We start from the raw sequence: 23196 nt of genomic DNA, 5'->3' as shown, positions 1-23196 counted from the left end.
TGGACAAAGCTAAACCTCTCTGAAGAGCTATACTGATAGAAGCACGTGTCAGGGATTGCTTTTATTCATTCCAGGTTGGCTTGGATGGTATTTTACCAATCCAAAGCTGTAATACTGTGCCTGGCGTGGTAAAAGGCTTTTGTCATTTTAAATCTAGGCATGGACGGCAGTTTCATAATCCTATCCTTAAAGACTTTGCTGTAGAAATGGCAAAATACTTTGTACCTTTCTATCTCTGTGTGGATGGCATTGTGCTAATCCTATGCTTAAAAACTTTGATAGAAAAGCAGTTTGAAGGGGAACTCCATCTTGAATGTGAATTTTCAAACCTTCCTTGCAACAGATTCTTCTGAATACAGGTGGATGTTACTGTAAGTCCACCTAAGGTCCTTTCTTGTGGTGCCTTAGTCATTGACAACAACACATTCATATGTTGAAATAAAAGATTACATTTTTGCCATTATTAGTGGTCATTTTCTTCCTCAGATTTAAAAGGGTCATCTTGGTTTACAATACCCCAAGGATCCTCCTTCAGCCCGACACTGTTCAACATTTACATGGCCCCGCTTGCACACGTCGCCCGACAGCACAACCTCAACATAATCTCCTACGCCGACGACACTCAACCGATCCTCTCCCTCGTCAAGGACCCCATCACCGCCAAAGCCAACCTCCATGAAGGAATGAAGGCCATCGCCGACTGGATGAAGATCAGCCGTCTGAAGCTGAACTCAGACAAGACGGAGGTCCTCATCCTGGGCTCTAACCCGTCAGCCTGGGACGACTCCTGGTGGCCAACAGCACTGGGGACAGCCCAGAGCCCCACCGACCACGCACGCAACCTGGGAATCATCCTCGACTCAACGCTCTCAACGACCAAGCAAGTCAACGCCGTCTCCGCCTCCTGCTTCAACACCCTCCGCATGCTCCACAAGATCTACAGATGGATCCCAACAGATACAAGAAAAACAGTCACCCAGGCCCTCGTCAGCAGCAGACTCGACTACGGAAACGCCCTCTACGTGGGAGCTCCGACCAAGCTCATCAATAGACTACAACGCATCCAAAACGTCTCGGCGCGACTGATCCTCGATGTACCACGACACGGCCACATCACCCCCAACCTGAGAAACCTGCACTGGCTCCCCATCAACAAGAGGATATCCTTCAAGCTCCTCATCCACGCACACAAGGCACTCCACAAGACCGGCCCAGCCTACCTCAACAGACGACTCTCCTTTAACACCCCCAACCACCAGCTACGCTCCGCCGATCTCTCACTCGCCACCGTTCCGCGCATCCGAAGAACAACCACCGGTGGGAGATCCTTCCCCCACCTCGCCGCCAAGACATGGAACACCCTCCTACTGAGCCTACGACAGACCCAAGACCTGCTGACCTTCAGGAGGACACTAAAGACCTGGCAGTTCGATTACTAGAGGCCCCCACCTCCCCCCCTCCCCAGCGCCTTAAGACCCTCACGGATATGTAGTGCGCTTAACAAATGACTGATTGATTGATTGAATAACAACCTGACAGATGTTTTATAAAGCACTTTCTCCACAGCAACAGTTGTCACTGTTTTACCTTCATGCATTTCAGTAGGCAGTTGGGGGATGACATTCATTCTTTCTTAATGCGCAATATTATGGACCCCTTCCTTCCTTGGGTGTTTCACTTTATTCCTTGTATTTGGCTGCTGCATTACTCTTGAGTAGTATCAAATGCCGTTTGCCTTTCTTATTCCTCGGACACAAAGTACACTGCCACCCGAGATGTGGGTCTAGATGCATGCATAAATAAATAAAATAAACACACTGACCAATTTAACCCCCCAGGTTAAGAGATGGAAAGAGCAACATCTGGCAGCCCTCTCAGGGACTCAAATTCCGGGATCAGACTATCGGCAGACAGAAATCGAGCAGAATATTTCAAGCATCTTTAGATTTTCTGCTAAACCTTTAAATATGCTTGGAAATTTTCAAGATATTTGAGGTGTCTCAGGTTAAACTTTTTACAGACCTATCAAACAATCTGCTTCCTCCCATGCTTTTTTTCAAACCACAGGCAAAAGGGGTCTGGTGCTTGGATATCCTTTTGTTCCTTTTCCTCTGTTTTATAACTTTTATGCCTCCAGCTGATACCCAGGTTTTTGGCTATGACTCACTGGGATAAGATGGTTGCAATACTAATAGTTATATTCTGGCCTTGCTTGAAGTGATTTTCTCTTTCGCAAATCTTACCAATAGCTTTAGAGTGGCACTTGATACTGAACCCATATCCTCGGAGGGGATTGCGGTCAATGTGATGGCAGAAAGGACTCCATTCTGGTTCAGTAATTTCGATTTGGGGTCCTACAGCAAGGCTCTTGGATATCCTTTGTTTCACACACTGAATTGTTTCTTAACAGTTGCGAGGAAGAGTTTGTTCCATAGTTTCATCAAGATGACCCTAATTTGGTAATGGTAGTTTTCTCCACCCAGGGAATAACTTGTCATCTTTAGAAGGATAATCTATATATAATCTGGGAGGGAGGGGGAGTGATGAGGTACGTGATGAGGTAAACTTCAAGGGTTTATTTCACCATAAACTGGTCATGAAAGTCCTAACAACGCTTGCTTGGGGGCATCCTTTGGTTCTGGGATGTTTACATTAATCTTACTCTGAACCTTTGTTTAATGTGACTATCATAAAACAAAAATACTGCAGTATATTGTAGGCTGTAGAGTACTAGAGTGGTGATCAGTGAGTGGAGCAGATGCATTATTCGCCAGAGTGCTCCCATTTGGAGTTTTTTTAATTGAGAGCTCTGCATCGGCGAACGACCATCAACGACCACATTTTCCACGTCAAACCCCTCCATTGAAAGCCGCTGAACCCACACTGCTGACTGCAGCTTGATGCAGCATGGTCATGCTACGAGGAGAGGGCTAGCCAAGCGGAGACAATAGTTTGGATTCTGTATGGTTGCTGAAGGCCAGGAACAATAAAATGTAGGAGATACAAGTGGAAGAAGGGGAGAAAGTGGAACTACTGTACAAACTAGTTGAAATATCTATTACCCAGTGCCATACTACCAGCAAATTGGAATTGAATGCATTGCAGAGATTTGGCATAGTGACAGAACCACTGCCAATCTGAGGTAGAAACATGGTGAGCAGCCTTTTCAACTTGTTGTGAACAATAAAGGCCCACATCTTTGACTATCCATACTGGAGGCAAAGAAGTGGCAAATAGATAATGGAGAGTGACACTGATACTGATGTTAATGTGGGTGATTTTCCAAAAAAGGCGATAGTTATTACAGAAGATTTGTGATATACCAGAGCAAAACATGGACATACCAGCATACATCAGTGAAGAATCAGGAGGAACATGTAACTGGATGTATGGAGAATAGTCTTGGAAACATCTTTAATGACAAACCCCAACATGAACTGGCAAAGATGGAGAGCAGTTCCTAGGCTTTGGAGAGACCGCAAATTAATTAATTATCTGGAGCCCTTCAATAAATTGAATCTCAAGGGGGAGCAGTGGGACAGGCCGATAACCTGCAGAGGGTCATACCTTGAGTACAATAAGCAGGCCTCCCTCAACTCAACGAACATTGCCTAACCCTATCTTAATTCACCTGAGCTTCTCTCACACTTTTTTGACTGCCATTTCTGATTTCTGTATAATCCGTCATTATATGTTACCCCTCCATAAGGCTTTCATCCAACCTGTCCTCTTTTGTTCTTTACAACTCAAATACAAAACTGAAATCTCCAAGCGTAGCCACATAAACAAAGTCCATTGTAGGGGAAGAAAATTGATACGGTTGTAGACACAGCTCCCAACACCACTCAAAGGCAGACTCATTTAGAGGACTACCAGATATGAGTGAAACATGTATACAAAAAAGGAGGTAATGTAATTATGGAAGTTTGTTCAGTTGAGATAGACATTCTTTTTTGATGACGACCTACAGAGGTTGCAGACATGTCACTTTACTGAAACAAAATGAAGTTAAAAATAAATTAAATAATCAAGTCTTCAAATTTCCTAATCGAATCTGAGAGAAATAAGTGTTTAGGTGCCCATCACTAGAGTGGCAAGCATTTATTTTCCCCAGCCTTCTGTTTGGAGATAAAGTGACAACTTGCTCACCAATTTTCAGCCTTTCATTAAGGTAGGAAATATACCACGTTAAACATTGGCCACTGAATCAAAATTAGGTCGTCTTTGACAGCATCTGCCTGTGGTTGTGCAGGGTAGATTCACTCTTGGGATGGCTGCCCCTTGGGTAGATGCAGATGATTATGTTATGCATATCAGTAAAGCAATGATTAGGCAACTCTTTCTCATTACAGGCTGAAAGACAAGTGTAAGGAGTATCTTAATTTCAGGACCAGGTTGCTTTCCATTGTGCTCTCAGATTGAAACAGTTAAATTCTGCTTTTGTGACCTCTTCATTAATTAGATAGGGAGCGTTTTCTTATTGCTACGGTATTGGGTCTGAGGCTTGTTGCTTGGGGAGATCCTCAATGTCTGAGACGAGGAAGGTGATGAGAAGGTAATGCTTACTTAAAAAATCTTTAGTCTTTAATTCCCTTCCTCAACCCATAAATCGTTTCTTATCTTCAAGGTTTCTTCAACCTTGATCCATTGTGTGCAAGAAAATGTTAAAAAGAAAGACAAGGCATAGAGCTCTCATGATGGTCTTGCCCTGATAGAGGAGAGGGTCTTGAGAAGTGGGGTAAGAGTTGTTTCCTTCTGCCTTCATGCACAGGGTTTTAGTAGAATTAAGTAATGCAATAGGAGCAAGACCATCAGTAAGGAAGCCAGGTTTTACACTGCAAATGTGGAACAGATGCACAGTACCATCTATAAGTTGGTACCGTTACCATACACTGAGAATAAAGGAGACTGACACATCCGACATTGTGCTCTTTAAGAGTGAATATTGACCTACCAATCTCAATCTTTTTATCCAAGTCAGCTTGTGTGTGTTCTAAAACCATTTCCATATGACTGAGCTGCACTGACTTGGCTTCACCATCATCTTGGAGGTGCATCAGTTCTTCTTCTTTTTTAGCAATCTCTTCCTCGCTGTGCTGCAATTCCTGCTTTAATTCCCTATAGGTGAAAGAGGCAAAGAACACTCAGTAAGCCAATGTAATCTTATTGAATCAAACAAAGCATTGAAAGTTCATTTGCAGTTCTTCATGAATGACTTGTGCGCATGAAGCATTAAATACTTCCAATAAGTTAAACAAAAAATAAGAGCACAGGCCATGTGCATCCTAAAAACCTAAAAGAACACCATGTTTAAAATTGTCATAAAGCAGTAGATCTGTATGAGAAGTCTACTGCTGTTTGACAAACAATCTTCTTCTAATTACTAAAAGTAAAAAAACAGATCATACGATATCCTATCATCATTATTGGGATTAAAATTAATTTAATGTGATTTTAATATGAGGAGATTATAGGGCCGATAAATAGCATTCTCACATTATTTAAACAATTTGTTGAACATTTGTTCGAAGAAACATTCACAAATATGTTCAACATTATACAAAAGAGTAGAAGTAAGACTGATTTGAGTGCAGGAAAACATAATAAAGGTTCAAGATTGAAGTTAATTGTAAACCATGGGGATAATTCTGATCTTAGTTTCGTGATTAAGCACTTGGCCTGAGAGCAGGATGCGTATTCAATGTACAGAACACACAAAGTACATCCTCACTTGGATTGACGTGATGTACACATATAATAAATCTTGCACAATCGAATCATGTCGCTTATGGAAATCTAATATTTTACACACTCTTAAATGCAATATTTGGATTGTCTCATTTGTTATACCGTTAGATGTAGCCCGGAGATCAAGCTATGCCCAAACATAATATAAGCCGCAGGCAATGAAAACACCAACTGAGTTCTCTCTCAAACTGCTGCTATATGTGTATGCATGAAAGTGTAGTAATAAAGCACAAGTCTTGCCACAAACTAATGGAATGTTGCATATAAAGTGGGAGGGATCCAAGGGCAATACAAGTAAAACTTCACTATAGGTGACATACATTCTTCAAATAGCACCTTCAAAGATAATGTGCCACTCTAACATAGAGATGTTCCATTAACGTGGGCATTCGATGTCTTTTTAGAAATTAAATAGATCCTACTAAATGGACTTCTAATTCCTAGATGTAAGAGAAGAAGGTGGCTTATCTTCAGGCTGTCTCCTTCTTGCACTTCCTGATAGGAAATGATGCAGCTACCTTAGCAAGAGCTGTGTGGTACTTTTAAACTACGAACCATACCATATGACAGCACAGCTCTAATATGGTGCACAATGGCTCAGAGAGGGAACTATTTAAGCCAGAGAGAAGTTTGCTGACCATGCAAATCTGCCCGATGACAACTCCCAACTGGAGTTTGGGAAGGAACACATGACTGTTGATCCGATTAGTTTGGAAACGTAGGAAGCCACATGGGGGTCAACTGTAATGTGCAACAGGTCTCATATGGGTGATGATTATGGGCCTGATGTTCAAAATTACAGGTTGTAATGCAGTGGCGTTGTTGATTACTGAGTGGATCGCAATCTGACCTACATTTTGCAATACGACTAATGTATTAATGAGCCACATAGCAAAATGTGAATTTACAGGTCACAAAAGTTCATATCTCATTAATATCAGGTAGGATGCATTCTGTAATCCAAGTAAGGCATCAAGAGGAACACACAGGGGTTCCCTGGAACACTACTTGCTCCCCAAATAGGCACATTGAGAATGTATCATACAGAGAAGCAATCCCACAGGAGCAGCTTATACTCCATCTTGGTGGTCGGTAGCTAATCAGTGGTTTGCGGTTGCAACTACAGTCTTATGCTTTGATACGGCCTTTGCAACTCAAAAAAAGGAGGAACACACCTCTTTCACGCCCCCTACTTGCAATGCAGAAGGGAGTCAAAAAAGTCGACTTAGTTTAAGGTTTATACATTTCAAAATACTTTGAGCCTAGAAGCCTTCGATTTTTTGAATCTCAGACTTTGCACCTGCTGAAGAGTTTTGAACATTAGGCTTTACATTCAAGGAAACAACCAGTGTAATTAATGGTGATTGATGGATGAGTCCCAGTACAGAGAAGATGGAAGATATTCTCAGGGGAACAGATTTATAGGATGTAATATCATGGAAGCCTGGTAAAGGTCCATCTTTTGCGAGCTGTAGATATACTGGAAGCCTAAGAAATGTCCATCTTTCTAAAGCTTGATAAATCAAGTGATTAACTGGACATCTATTGAGATAAAGGCTGTTAAAAAGGCCATCCGCTGAATGGTGTTGGAATAGGTATTAAAATCCAAGCAGACATCGTCAAACAAAGTTGGAGATTGTTTATAAGTAAGTAAATAAGTAAGTAACATTTATAGAGTGCATGAATGCCAAGGCATATCATGGCGCTGAGAATTACCTGTCGTACATGTCCAGGCGTAGTAACGAAGATTATTTGGGGGGGGAAGTAGCCAAGTCTGACCATTTTCCTAAAGTGAAGCCTATTAGGCTGTAGCCTGATAGTGATCGGCAGCCTGTTCCAGAGTTTGTCTCCCCGGTAGGATAGGTTTTTCCCTCCCCATCTGGCTTTTTGGATTTTAGGGATCTGAATTAGCAATGTGTTGGCTGATCTAAGATTCTGTCGCAGGGAGTACCAGAGAAATTGTTTCTGCATGACCATGGCTCCCCCACCATATAGTGCCTTATGTACCAAGCAAAGACCTTTAATGGATTGGAAGCCAATGGAGCTGTCTAATACAAGCAGAGATGGAGTGGTATTTAGGGATATTAAGTAGTACTCATGCTACGGCATTCGGCAATGACTGTAGTTTAGCTGTCGAATACTTGTCAATGCCCAAAAACGAGTTGCGGTAGTCTATTTTTGAAAGGATTACTGTACCTATTACAGTTTTTCTAAGATCCTGAGGAATAAAAGGCAGGATCTTATGTAGAACTTCAATAGAAAGAAGTATGAGAAAGTCAGGAGACTGATCTGTCCTGTGAAGTTTAATTGGTTGTCTAACATCACTCCCAAGATTCTCGCCTTGGCAGATTGGAGGGGGCAGTTACCGTCCTCAGTTGGCCCCCAAGCTTGATTTCATATAGGTGGACCCTTCCCAAACTCCATGACCTCTATACCAATGGACTAAAGAGAACTGCTTGTTAGGTCTGGATTGACAGCCCAGCAATCTCCAAGACTTACTGATACCAATATTTTATAATATACAAATAGTTTTGGCTCGGGTAGAGGGGTATTACCCTCTCACTTCATGCTATTGGCTTTATGTTGTATCTATCATTCTGCATCTCACAGAGTGACTACTTTGTAATGTATGAGAAACAATTTGACCTCACAAAAGTACACTGAATCACCACACATTAAATAATTTTTCTTGTAGATACACTGAATACAGAAAGTATTTTGTTTACAACTTGTCTGATTTTCCTGAGAGGGGTAGGTTTGGGACTTCCATAAGAAACTGTAGAACGGGTAGCTCTTGTATCAAATAAAAATGAAAGGAAGTGGCCATTGACTACTTCAGCAATTAAAGGTTCACTTTGATCTACCTCTAGGAATGCTCCAAGTAGGCAACCCTCCCTTCCTCTGGCACCGTGATTGTGAACTATTCCCTGACAATTCATCATTTAGGGTCATTGCATTCTGCTGATATCCTGCACTTTGTGGCATTTCATATCTCATTCTGCTGCATCACTGGAGCTGCAGGCATAGGTTTTTGGAATGATTTCTGATTTTTGTACATTCTGCTCTGTAGTCTGCCTAATTACCATCCCACCATTTCTCTGCATCTGTGGAGCTTGCTCAGAATTGTATTGAATCCTGTACGGATCCTGCCTACACTCCCTCTGCCCGATTCTCCCACATTGACACACGTATTCTTTCAACATTCAAGTTTATTCCATCATTCATACCACCTTGCATTCATTTATTCACTTCATTCATTCCATTCAGCATAAAATTCATATTTAAACCCATTTGATTCTGGCTCCTTGTTTCGTCTATGGAATCATCAGTTTCTCTGTAAGACTTTTCTGATTTGCTTCAAAATACTCACTACTGTTTTTCTCCAACATCAATATCTCACCTATGCTCTTTGCCTGCCCAACACAATCAACTTTGATGACTATGGTTACTAATTTCTGACCTTAACCCATTCATAAATGCAGAAACAAAACCGCTAGTACCATCTTTCTTTTGATCTTCGACCCGATGTGCTTCTTATAAATGTGCATCATAATAAGAATTGATTGACTCTTTTAGCCGCTGTGTGGTTCTCAGACTCTTACAATTTATATCTCTTTTAGGAATTCATTTATTCAAATATTCAACGACAGCCTTAGATTTGTCTGCTACTTCTGTAGGTGGTACATTATTTGGACCAACCCTTGCCAGCTCTTATGTCGGTTACACAACATCAACTTTGCATTCCAGTCACAAATCTCTGTGAATCACAATTTCAAATAAAGAGTTAAAATCTGTCCACAACATCAGGGAAATACTTGTCAACTTCATAATTTCATCATACCACTTTGCTCGTTCTCTCGAAGTTCTGGAAAATTATGCACAAAAACATACAAATCAGCTCTAATTCAACACAAATGAACCAAATTTCCATCATGATCTACATTCAAGGGAAATTCCAGTACTGAACCCATTGCCACTTCGGACTCACTTGCAAAATTCCTTGGTGTTCCCTCAAGCCCTTTCATTTTTTAGGTCGAGCCTAGGGCAGAACGTATGCGCTGTTCTAGGAAAACGACCTCTTGGAATCACTCTGGACTTTCCACACGCTCGTCCCTGTGTTTTTTTCTGCATTATTTCAATTGGTCTTTGCGTGTGTCTTTCTAAAAAGACAGCACGCAATTGGGCAAAGGCGGTTGTATGTCCCACCTTTCCCAGTAAATGTATCCGCCTACAGCTGGTGGTTACGAGCAGGGGCGTCATCTGTTCGGGGTCATGTCATCATCTGTTTTTAATTAGCGCATTCGTCGCGCTCACCCGCCCTTGCTTCTCTCTCGCGCCATTCTTTTTAACCAACCCTCCATTCATATGCCACATGCACAGGCACAGCCCTGCCAATGCTCTGTTTGCAATGAGAAACTTGTGCATTCAATGGCATGCTAGGCCCATTGCTGGTAACTTGTAGAAGGAGGAAGGCAATCTTAACTTTAAGGCAAGCACCCTATTAATCTTATGTTTGACCCCACAACGGCAGGTTCAAAACTAAACGCGTCTGCTCAGCCTTTCATCCTACTAGAGGCCGACAAACTAATTAACATTCATTTGGTTGGCAATAAACATCTGTTACTCGGCACCAAGATGCAGCATACTCTAGCCCCGCCTTCACCTGCACACTGGGATAACACACTTTCGCCTCCTTTTAATTCGGCTCCTTATTTTCTATACTGTGCTTGCTTTCTGATTTGGTACTAGCATTATATAATAGGAGCCAGCAGCAGCAGCGCGCAGGCTGCCATCTGTTTTGGGTCAGGTTTCATTTCCAGACCTTGCCGATTTCATTTGAAGGCGCGTCCCCTCCACCCCACCTCCACAAGAGTGCGCTTTCATTTTCTCTAAAGCACAAAGGAACTGAAAGAAAATCAATTATGGTGACATCTTACTTTTCAGCTGAATCGTCAGCACCATCTAATGAGCGGGCCTTGGCCAACAAGACTACGCTGGAAGGCAACAAGCAGCGGCTACAGTAGTTAAAGCTCCTTAAAGGCCACTCATGTCTTGGGGAGGAAGGAAACGATCCTCATGGGGTTTCAGTGAATAGCTACATTGTGATGCTTAACCATTTGTTGACCGGATGATCATGCTTCTGGTTAAACAAAACAGAAGAACGTTAGCAATCAGCATTTTACCCTAACTGTTGTGGAGAAAAACCAAACATCTACAGCAGGTAAGCACAGCGTAACTCATCTTTTCGCCCCCCCTACCTCAGAAATCTGCAAGCACTTCTCCTTTCATTCCGGTTTATTTTTTACATTATGTAGTGCAAATGAAAGTATCAAAGCACTTTACATAAGTACTAATTCCAGTACAGAAATCTGCCCAGTGGGTGATAATGTACTGCATGGCTAAACACAAGGTCCCAAAGGCGAGAACTATTGGCTATGCCAATGCTTATTTCTATTTGTGGTGCTTCTCTTCCAACTTTCTCTATATTTCTTCAAATCACTCCAATCCTAAGTTTTCTCAAATAACTCTTTAATATGGGTCTCTTAAAGTGATCAAGCCCATCTCTCTTATTTCATCATGTGTCAAATCCATTTTATAATTCAGTTTCACATTTTTAGCTTTACCGAAGTCAACCTCCAATCCATCAGCTAACCCTTTTAATTAATCATGTGCTTCATTAGCACATCTAGCAGCTTTTTTTAAAATCAAATATCTCATTTACTCAGTATTATCATATGTTAAAAGCCTATTTAAATCTACATTATCCTGTAATATTTTTTTTTAAATCCCATTACTAATCGCTTTAGGGGATGATGGTTCAATTGTCACTGGCCCTCTCCACTCTAGGAACTGTTGCTGGGACCATCGCTACTTTAGCTCACTCCGTGTGACTCCAATAGAAGTTTGTCCCACAACACCATCTCCTCCAGCACCCCTGTTGGCCCCTACAACAGGCTGAGTTGTCTCTATGGGCCTGTCTGTGTATGGTGGTGGTCTGGAATGTAGAATCTGACATCTACATTTCTCATCCGTCTTCTCAGCCTGTTCATCCTGAGATGTTTTTAAAATCTTTTCTCTCATCTGAGACTAAAGCAGGGAATGTTTTTACACATTCACTCATATCCTCCCTCCAATGTTTTTCACATTGATCTAGTTTATTCTTGAATCTTTGTCTAAATGAGCGCTTTAGTTCCTTAAAAGCCTTCTTTCTCTCCTTCTCTGAAGCCATACGATTGCATTTATTTAATGCCTCAAACTGCATAGGTCCAGGCATCGGCTTCATATGATACATAGTTCGTCTCAAGAGATCCAATTTTCTAATATTAAAAATAATCTCCATGTCACCAACAATAACAGCTTGGAGGCGAGAAACGCCATATCTGTCCCCTGAGAAGGGATTTCTGCAACAGAAGGTGTGTTGACCCCGGCGACCCAAATACCGTAGCTGTGGGAACTCTGTTGCGGAATTTATAGCTGCCGCCGGTTTGGGCCTGCTCTGAGGTGGAAGCTGGGACCTCGATTGAGCCCCGAGGGTCCGGAGACAGTGAAGCACAGCAGCCAGGGCCTGGCGCGAACCCGGTGCTTGGGACTGCAAGTCTTGGTTCCATCTGGCAGCCGCACGAGCATCGGGGCATACACGGAGGTGGAGGGGGCTTGGAACCGGCGGCTGACCAACAGTGCAGGTGAGGCTGGCGGGGTGTGATGGCGCCCGAGCTGTATCGTCGAGGCCTGCCCCGAGACTTTGAAGCCTCCTGGAGGGGGAAACACCGAAGTCAACAGGAGGAAGCGAGTCGGTGGGGTGCCCGGAGGCCCCTTCTCTGGCCTAGGAGGGAATTACTACAAAGTGCTGCTGCCTACTTCTCTCTCGGGTATGGATGACTGGTGCGCTCCTGGGACCCCTACTGTTAGGGGTGTTACCGGTCGTCTTCATTAGATTCTGATTCAGAACTGCTTCAGGTAATATCTTGTGAAGCAGTAGGGTTAATTTAGGTTAGTGGGTATATTTTGTTATTTATTTAAAATATTAAGTTTTAATTAAAAACTCAGTCAGTAAGGTTATTTGTTAATTGCCTTTGGCAATGCTTGTTTATTTACCTACTGAAACATGAACAAATCCCTAGAATGTGCGCTCTGTGGAGACAGGCTCGCGCCAGCCCTCGTGCTTGGTGTAACATTACAAGAGGCTCGCGCTGAGTCTCGTGGTGGAAGCTATAAATATGAGCTTCTACCAACTGTCAGACGCTTCGTCTCTCGTTGTTCTTGACGAGAGCTTCTGCTCCCGCGTTGGATCCTGCAGTTCCTGTCATCTCCTGTTTCCGTTTGTGAATGAAAACCCAAACCCCATTCATTCCGTTCATTTAAACCCTGCGTAGACTGGTTTCCCAAGCCCCTGGCTGTCAGCGTCGTTGATTCACGACTTTCAAGAAGACGACGCGGGCGGACTCCGGAGCTTCACTGTGACAGCCAGCCGGGAGGTTTGTTTACTCGCTCCCTCTCAGCCGGCAGTTCGAGACTCTAGGCAGCGCTGCTCTGCCTAAATGAAAAGATTACAGTAAGAGATCGTTTTTGTTTTAAAAAGGCCACAGACTTTTGTTTAAATGCAATGTGGCAAAGGTTAATTTAATGTAAGTTCTAAGAAACGCTAAAAAAGGAAATTACTCGTTATTTAGTGTTAACCAAGGAACAAACCTTGGCAAGAGCAAGTGACTTATGAGGTGGAGTTGGAACATTTAAACCAATGGACTAGCGCTTGCAAAACTTGGAGATACCAAAACGAGTTGTGAAGGAGATTAATGGCAATAAATGCATAGAGTCAAATATTATATTGTTTTAAGCGCTCTGTAGCAGATAAAGAGACAAACAAGCCTTGGTAAAGGCAAATGTGTTAAATAGGCAAACCTAATGTGTATGAGTAATTCTGTGATATGTTGGTTTGATTGCAGAGTTATATGAGAAAGGTTAGCTTATTTACAAGGTCAGTCAGGATAATTAACCTTAGGTAGTAGAGTGAATTTAGATAGGAAGTTCTGCAGTAGGAAGACAGGTAGAAACAACCTAACAGAAGAAGTAACCAAAGATTCAGGTATGATTCTGCATGAAGTTACAAGTTCAGTTTAAACTAACCCTATTAATCTAATTGCCTGGCTTTTCAGTAGCAGTCTTAAGATATTCTGACATGTAATGTTTATTTGAAGGTGACAAGATACAGAGTCAGAGTTAAAAACCTTCGTAAAAGTGCAAACAAGGGTCAGACGGATTAATGGTCAGTAAGCATGATGTCTAAATAATTATCTAAGCCAGTTAAGAAATCTACAGATGAGTAAATGTTGTTAATATTGCATCACAGTGTAGCGTGAAGACAGCGCAGAACATTCCTTAAGAAAAGGTCCTCGGCCTGGAGCACTTCCTAGAGAGAGAGACAACAGAAGATTTAATCTTGTATAATTTGTTGTGAGTCTCTCTGTCCACTTCCCCTTTCCCTGGGGGAGAAGTCAATCCAGTCAGTGTCAACGTCCTGATTGGGTTGGTTGATCCTTGAGGGAGTTGGGAGTTTGCAGCTCGAGAGGAAAACGTCAGAAGAGTCTCGCAAGACTCCTCAACAGTAGACGAAGCCTCTCTTCCCAAATTTCTAAATCGTTTCCTCTTGAGTCTGCAAACTCACCCTCATGGATGCTTCACAGTTGTCACAATTAGTCCAGAAATTGACAGTGGAAATGGAAAATTTACGTTTGGAGAATCAATCGCTCCGTCAGGAATTAAATGAGACTAGGGCTGGATTCTCAACTTGGAGGGATTCCTCTAAAGAGAGGAAACCAGTTTTGGCGCCAGCTAGATTTGGAGCTGAAGTTGTTCAGCCACATATTTCAGAAGATCGGTCAGAAAAGCAGCCAGTTCAAGTTACTGTAGTTACTCCTACACCTGTCCCCTTGGCTAACCCAGAAAGGTTTTCTGGAGATAATAGTAGATTTGCAACCTTTTTTAGTCAGTGTCAATTGCATTTCATGTGTAAGCCTCAAATTTTTTCTTCTGATTCTGCTAAGGTGGCTTTTATAATTTCTTATCTGGGGGGGGTGGCTGCGAATTGGGCCATGCCCTTAGTAGATAAAAATGATCCTTTGCTTCATAATTTGCAGAATTTCAAATTGGCCATGTCCAATTTATTAGCTAAACACACCTTAATTCAGTCTTCTGATAATGAGTTGTTGAATCTTCGTCAAGGGACCAAGGATCTTATCTCTTATATTACTACCTTTAATAGACTTCTGTCCGAAACTCATTGGCCTGAGGAGAAGAGAATCTCTTTATTTTATAAAGGTCTAAAGGATGATTTAAAAGATTCTCTTGCTCACATAGTGAATTTGCCTGATGGGTTTAAAGAATTTCAGGATCTGGTGGTTAGGCTTGATCACAGATTAGGTGAACGTAGGAATGAAAAAACTAGGAGTGATTTTAGAAGTCCACTAGTTAAAGTTGAGAAAAAAGAGTCAGAAGTTAAGAATGTTTTTGTTGAACCTGTTTTACCGAGTGGGTTTAAAGGGCCTTTATCCCCAGAAGAAAAAGAACGGAGACGTAAGGGCAATTTATGTTTATACTGTGGCAAACCTGGGCACTTTGCCAAGGATTGTTCAGTAAAACCCACAAAAAAGAAAGTTCTTGCTATTGAAACTCTTCCCATTAAGCCGTCGGAAAACTGAAATTCTCGAGGGAAGCAGAGATCGTTTCCTCGAGTAGAATTTCTTCTAAGGTCTCTAAATTTGTCACCAATGTAACTACACATATTCCCAAACATTTTACTATCCGGTTGGTCTTTATTTTAACCACTCTTCAAAGACATAGTATTCCTGTACTTTTGGATTCTGGGGCTACTGGGAATTTTTTCGATATTGGTTTTGCTCATAAACTGAATCTGAAATTTGTTACTAAAGAGGAACCTGAGTCTGTAAGAGCTGTTGGTGGTTCAGTTTTATCTTCCGGCATGATTCAATTTTGTACTGAACCATTGACTGTAGTAGCAGATAATGGTCATACTGAGAAAGTGGTTTTTGATCTTATTGATGCACCAAATTTTGGTGTCATCTTAGGCATTCCTTGGTTGGAATTACATAATCCCAAAATTGACTGGATTAAAAGGACTGTTACCTTAGAGTCTTCCTTTTGTAAATTACATTGTTATCAAGAGACCAAAGATCCAGTAATGCCCCTTTTTTGTGCTGCTTTAACTGCTGAAAATAATAAACTTCCAGTTGAGTATAAAAACTTTTCTAAGGTTTTTGATCCTGTTGAAGCAACCAAATTACCACCGCATAGAATTTTTGATTGCAGAATTGAGTTAGTTCCTGGTGCTATTCTACCCTGTAGTAGAATTTACGCTTTAACTGAGCCTGAAAATGTTTATTTAAGGAACTATTTGGATGAGCTTTTGGAATTAGGTTTCATTCGACATTCCACTTCTCCTGTTTCGTCTCCTCTTTTCTTCGTTGCGAAGAAATCTGGGGATTTGAGGGCTTGTATTGATTACAGAGCGGTAAATAAAGCAACCATTAAGAATAGGTACCCATTGCCTTTGATTCCAGTGCTTCTTAATCAAATTAGAGGTTCTAGTGTTTACACCAAACTGGATCTTAGAGGAGCATATCATTTTATTAGAGTTAAAGAAGGCGATGAATGGAAGACCGCTTTTCGTACGAAATTTGGTCTTTTTGAGTATACAGTTATGCCATTTGGCCTTTGCAACGCTCCAGCAGCTTTTCAATACTTTATTAATGAGGTCTTGCATGATCTATTGGATGTCTGTTGTATCGTTTATATTGACGACATTTTAATTTATTCCAAAAATATGGAAGAGCATGTACAACATGTCCAGTTGGTATTACAGAAATTAAGAGATCATTCTCTGTATGCTAAATTGGAAAAATGTGTTTTCAATGCTTCTCAGGTGGAATTTCTTGGTTATTGTTTGTCACCTGAGGGAATTCTTATGGATCCAAAGAAAGTTGAAGCAATTCTTACCTGGCCAATCCCTGCTTCAATTAAAGACACGCAGAGAATTTTAGGATTTGCTAACTTTTATAGGCGATTCATTTCTAAGTTTTCAGAAATTGTTACTCCCATTACTCATTTATTGAAAAAAGGGAAAGTCTTTTCTTGGACTGAAGAAGCCGACCAAGCATTTTCATTGTTGAAGAAGGCTTTTACCTCTGCTCCTATTTTAGTTCATCCTGACCCTGATAGGCCTTTCTTTGTGGAAGCAGATGCTTCACAGACTGCTATTGGTGGTGTGTTGCTTCAAAAGGATGCAAATACTGGTCACCTTCATCCTATAGCCTTTTTCTCTAGGAAATTACTTTTGGCTGAGCAAAATTATACAATTGCAGAACGAGAATTGTTAGCCATTAAAGATGTGTTTCAAGAATGGAGACATCACCTTTTGGGAGCTAAACACACTATTACTGTTTATTCTGACCATAAAAATTTACAATTTTATTCTACTGTTAAGGCTTTTACTCCTAGACAAATGAGGTGGTTACAATTTTTTAGTGAATTTGACTTTTTAATTATGTATCGACCTGGAAAGAAGCAGCTGTTGTCGGACACACTTTCACGATTAGTTTGTGAAAAAGACTTAAATTCTGTTAAGGACCCTCCCAGTATTTTGCCTTTAGAAAAAATTGTTGCGGAAACGCATTCAGAGAGTTTCTTAGATTCGGTTAAGAAGGAATTAAAGAATTTTGATGTTCATGAATGGTTATTTAAAAAAGGGAATTCCATTAGAGATGGGTTTTTCTATCACAATGATAAATTGTTTATTCCTACTAGAGTTTTACAGGATAAGGTCATGCAGTGGAATCATGATTTGGCAATTGCTGCGCATCCGGGTATTAACAAAACCTTGGATTTATGTCAACGTCATTTTTGGTGGGACAAAATGATTCCTATAATCCAACAATTCGTGAAAGCTTGTCCAGTTTGTTCACGTCAAAAGGCTTTACATGAAGTTCCAATGGGTTTACTTCGTCCAATGACTATTCCCCCTCACCCTTGGCATACAATCAGCTTGGATTTTATTACTGATCTCCCTAAGTCTAATGGTTTTACTACAGTTCTGGTGGTGGTGGATTTGTTATCTAAAATGGGACATTTTATTCCGTTACACAAGATTCCATCTGCAGCTGAATTCAGTACTGTATTTTTATCCAACATCGTGAAACTTCATGGTCTTCCCTCAAAGATTATTTCAGATAGGGGTCCTCAGTTCATTTCAAAATTCTGGTCACAACTCAGTAAACATTTAGGAATCGAGTTAGCTCTGTCCTCTTCTTTTCATCCACAGACGGATGGACAGACTGAGAGATTGAACCAGCATGTTGAACAAGGTTTAAGATGTTTGTTAACAACTTCCTCTTGTCCCTGGGATGAAGTTTTACCTTGGGCAGAATTTTCCTATAATAACACCACTCATTCAGCTCTGGGTTGCTCTCCTTTTTATTTTATCACTGGTCAACATCCAAGATCTATTCCTATACTCTTACCTGATGAACAATTGTCTATGCCAGCAGTTACTGATAGGTTTACACATCTGTTTGATATCCAAGATAAGGCTAGGAAGCAATGGGTCAAGAGTAAACTTACCATGAAAAAGACTGCTGATTCTCATCGTAAACCTGCTCCTTTGTATAAGGAAGGTCAGTTGGTGTGGTTATCTACTAGAAACATTCAGTTGGAGGGTCCCAGGAAGCTGAAACCCAGATATATTGGGCCGTTTGAAATCAAGAAAGTTTTGAATCCTGTGTCTGTGAAACTAGTTTTACCTGAGGAATATGCTATTCACCCTGTTTTTCATGTTTCTTTGTTGAAACCTTTTGAACCTTCTACTCGAGTTGACAATCCACCTCCACCTGTAATTGTTGGTGACCATGTTGAGTACGAGGTTAAAACTATTCTGGATTCTAAAAGGATACGGGGTACCTTGTTTTATTTGGTTGATTGGAAGGGTTATGATCCTTCTGAGCGATCTTGGGAACCTGAGAGAAATGTTCATGCTCCTAGACTTATTAGGTCTTTTCATGCATTGCATCCTGATAAACCTAGACCTGTAAGACGACCTTTGGGGGGAGGAACTGTTAGGGGTGTTACCGGTCGTCTTCATTAGATTCTGATTCAGAACTGCTTCAGGTAATATCTTGTGAAGCAGTAGGGTTAATTTAGGTTAGTGGGTATATTTTGTTATTTATTTAAAATATTAAGTTTTAATTAAAAACTCAGTCAGTAAGGTTATTTGTTAATTGCCTTTGGCAATGCTTGTTTATTTACCTACTGAAACATGAACAAATCCCTAGAATGTGCGCTCTGTGGAGACAGGCTCGCGCCAGCCCTCGTGCTTGGTGTAACATTACAAGAGGCTCGCGCTGAGTCTCGTGGTGGAAGCTATAAATATGAGCTTCTACCAACTGTCAGACGCTTCGTCTCTCGTTGTTCTTGACGAGAGCTTCTGCTCCCGCGTTGGATCCTGCAGTTCCTGTCATCTCCTGTTTCCGTTCGTGAATGAAAACCCAAACCCCATTCATTCCGTTCATTTAAACCCTGCGTAGACTGGTTTCCCAAGCCCCTGGCTGTCAGCGTCGTTGATTCACGACTTTCAAGAAGACGACGCGGGCGGACTCCGGAGCTTCACTGTGACAGCCAGCCGGGAGGTTTGTTTACTCGCTCCCTCTCAGCCGGCAGTTCGAGACTCTAGGCAGCGCTGCTCTGCCTAAATGAAAAGATTACAGTAAGAGATCGTTTTTGTTTTAAAAAGGCCACGGACTTTTGTTTAAATGCAATGTGGCAAAGGTTAATTTAATGTAAGTTCTAAGAAACGCTAAAAAAGGAAATTACTCGTTATTTAGTGTTAACCAAGGAACAAACCTTGGCAAGAGCAAGTGACTTATGAGGTGGAGTTGGAACATTTAAACCAATGGACTAGCGCTTGCAAAACTTGGAGATACCAAAACGAGTTGTGAAGGAGATTAATGGCAATAAATGCATAGAGTCAAATATTATATTGTTTTAAGCGCTCTGTAGCAGATAAAGAGACAAACAAGCCTTGGTAAAGGCAAATGTGTTAAATAGGCAAACCTAATGTGTATGAGTAATTCTGTGATATGTTGGTTTGATTGCAGAGTTATATGAGAAAGGTTAGCTTATTTACAAGGTCAGTCAGGATAATTAACCTTAGGTAGTAGAGTGAATTTAGATAGGTTGTTTCTACCTGTCTTCCTACTGCAGAACTTCCTAACAGAAGAAGTAACCAAAGATTCAGGTATGATTCTGCATGAAGTTACAAGTTCAGTTTAAACTAACCCTATTAATCTAATTGCCTGGCTTTTCAGTAGCAGTCTTAAGATATTCTGACATGTAATGTTTATTTGAAGGTGACAAGATACAGAGTCAGAGTTAAAAACCTTCGTAAAAGTGCAAACAAGGGTCAGACGGATTAATGGTCAGTAAGCATGATGTCTAAATAATTATCTAAGCCAGTTAAGAAATCTACAGATGAGTAAATGTTGTTAATATTGCATCACAGTGTAGCGTGAAGACAGCGCAGAACATTCCTTAAGAAAAGGTCCTCGGCCTGGAGCACTTCCTAGAGAGAGAGACAACAGAAGATTTAATCTTGTATAATTTGTTGTGAGTCTCTCTGTCCACTTCCCCTTTCCCTGGGGGAGAAGTCAATCCAGTCAGTGTCAACGTCCTGATTGGGTTGGTTGATCCTTGAGGGAGTTGGGAGTTTGCAGCTCGAGAGACTCCTCAACACCTACCAACTGCCTGAGCCTGGGTGCTGATGGACCCAAAGAACGGGATATTCAGAGGCCGTGAATACTAGACCAGTGCAGTGATCTACCCCCAAACCCGATTAGGGATGCACTCGACAGATCTGTGAAGCCTGGCTCGACCTTGAGGGTGACGGTCACGGCGCAGGGAGATCCCTACCCGTATTCTGAGATCCACAGGGAGTGAAGTAGACGGGGAGGCCCTGAGTTAGATTTTCTCCCGCCCTCCTGACCGGCGGGCTTTGGGGGACAACTGATCGTATGGCATCAAACTCCCCCGCCTCTTCAGTGGTGAGAGGTGGCAGTCAGCAGCCATGCACCTCCCGAGCCAAGAGCGAAGCAGAGGCCATGCCAGTGCGTGCCAAGATGTCGGGGTCTAGGGGTCGAAAGGTCTCCCAGCAAAATAAACTGGACCGCTATATATACTCCAAGGCGATGCACCAAGAACAACAGCTTAAAGTCCAATCGGTGGGGGAGGTGGAGAGAGACACCCCTGAACTCACCCTTAAAGGCGTCGTAGAAGCAATCGCCGGGGTCAGAGCGTCACTGGAACAGAAGATGAACTTAATCTCTTCAGAGGTAACGCTTATCAGGGCAGACCTCACCAAACTCAGCGAAAAGGTGAAACAAGTAGAGATCACTACAGCGAGCCTGGTCGCTGACACCTCACACCTACAGGAAGAAATCCAAGAACTGCAATCCATCAGGAAATTTACTGAAAGTAAACTGGACGACTATGAGGGCCGAACTAGGATAATAATATACGCATTCTCGGAGTTCCGGAGAGGGCGGAGGGTCAGCACACGCCCCTCCTTGTGGAAGACCTTATCATCCACCACCTGCAGCTCAAAGGGATGTCAAACTTTTTTATGGTTGAGCGGGCCTATAGAGTTCAAGGGGGGGGCGACCGAAACCAGGAGTGCCCCCTCGTCCGATACTGGCAAGGCTACTAAACTTTCGTGACAGGGATGTAATGTTGCAGAATGCCAGGGTGGCCCCCTCACTTTGCGATGAGAATGCCGATATCGCTTTCTTCTCCGATTTCACACAAGCGGTGCAAAAACGACAACGCTCCGTTCATGACGTCAAAAAGAAGTGTGAAGTATGCGATGTTGTTCCCGGCTAGGCTCTGAGTGGAAGATGATGCCAACACTTGGTTTTTCGACTTTCCAGAAACGGCTGCGGACTGGCTGGAGAGGAGCGAAAGAACACAATTCTTGCTGAGATGCCGGATACAGCAAGCACTGAGCGATGGCTCGGCCCGTGTGCAGATGCTACTGAATGCTCACCCTGCCGAACTTTGTCTGCACGTACGTGAGAAATAAGTATCATGACCTATCACTGGTGCTGGCTGCTTGGGACACCCTGCCTGCACTTGGAAAGGGACATCGAGACTTTGCCCTCTCAGGGGATAACATAGACTTAGATATAATGGAGGGATCAGAATCACGACACAACACACACTTCCCCACGTTACTTCTTTTAGTTCACTAGTTGGGCGACAGGCACTCTGCATCGTTAATTTCATGGGCAGTTCTGAGCCCAGAGTGCAGGGAAGCAGGCAGTTTGGTTGGGGGATTTATGTTTGTTCTTGTTGAATCGACACGTAAAACCTGCACATCTTTAGAGGAATGCATGACTTACTATTGGTCACATGAAAACACACTGGGAAAAAAGCATTTAGGTGCTAAGTTGGTTCGTCAATGGACTGGGGGACAAGGTCAAAAGGTGTGTGGTTTTGCAATACATTAAGTGGCCTTGCCCCAGAAGTTATCATGCTCCAAGAAACACATTTGGTGGGTAACTCCTGTCAGGCACTAAAAAGGTGGGGGTACAGGTTAGTGGCCCACTCGGGCTTCACCTGAGGCTCCAGATGGGTGGTCATAATGCTGAGGAACTTCTTTCCCTTCTCAATACAAACCACCTGGTCGAACGAATGAAGTCGTTTTATAGCAATCACGGGGCAATGGGAGGGCAGCACATTCATGCTCCTGAAGGTCTACGTGCCGCCAGGCTTGCAGGGTAGTTCTTTTAGGGACCTGGGCTCAATTCTACTCTTGTTCCCCGAAGGCTGCCTAGTGGTGGGAGGGGACTTCAATTCTGTAGTCTCCGGCACACTGGACTGCCACCCCCTCAGGAACTTGGGCCCTCTCAGAGGTGGCTTCCTGATTTCCTGGATACCTTTGGCCTCATAGATACATGGAGACTATATCACCTGGACCACATTCAGCATACCTTTCACTCAGGGGATTCACAACAGTCTCTCCCGCATAAACTATCTCCTAGTCCCCACATCCCGAATCGCGAACATACAGGACAGGTGCAATAGCAAAGAGCTGGTAGACCGTAATGCATACAAATTATTGCACACTGGCTATATGCGCGATATCAGGTCAGCAAAACGGACATTTCTGGCGGAGCGGATAATTAAAGCAGAAAATTCCGCTAAAGAGATGTATCAAATCCTAAAAGAATTTACCATCTCTCGCAATCCGCTATCAGCACCCAGCTCCTTAGAGTGGACTGAAGCCCTCTCAGCATTCTTTGAGGATAAAATAATACATACCTCATTTCCTCCGCTCCAAGCTATAATGCTGTCTGATGTTCGGACAATTACGCCATGTGATCCCTCTCATAT

General features: G+C 42.3%; 1 protein-coding gene across 3 annotated transcripts in view; it reads right to left on the bottom strand.

The window, feature by feature from the left end:
* The window catches only part of CCDC18 (coiled-coil domain containing 18), a 1360824-nt gene that overhangs the window by 505892 nt on the left and 831736 nt on the right, over positions 1-23196 (bottom strand). For all 3 annotated transcript variants that reach the window (XM_078646342.1, XM_078646344.1, XM_078646343.1), the window contains one exon: positions 4955-5118. In XM_078646342.1, coding sequence (XP_078502468.1) covers positions 4955-5118 — 164 coding nt within the window. The remainder of the gene's footprint in view (positions 1-4954; positions 5119-23196) is intronic.

The sequence above is a fragment of the Lissotriton helveticus genome, chromosome 1_1, assembly GCF_964261635.1.
Source record: "Lissotriton helveticus chromosome 1_1, aLisHel1.1, whole genome shotgun sequence".
In the NCBI taxonomy this organism is placed as follows: domain Eukaryota; kingdom Metazoa; phylum Chordata; class Amphibia; order Caudata; family Salamandridae; genus Lissotriton; species Lissotriton helveticus.
Note: the sequence above shows the minus strand (reverse complement) of the source record. Positions and strands in the feature narration are given on the sequence as shown.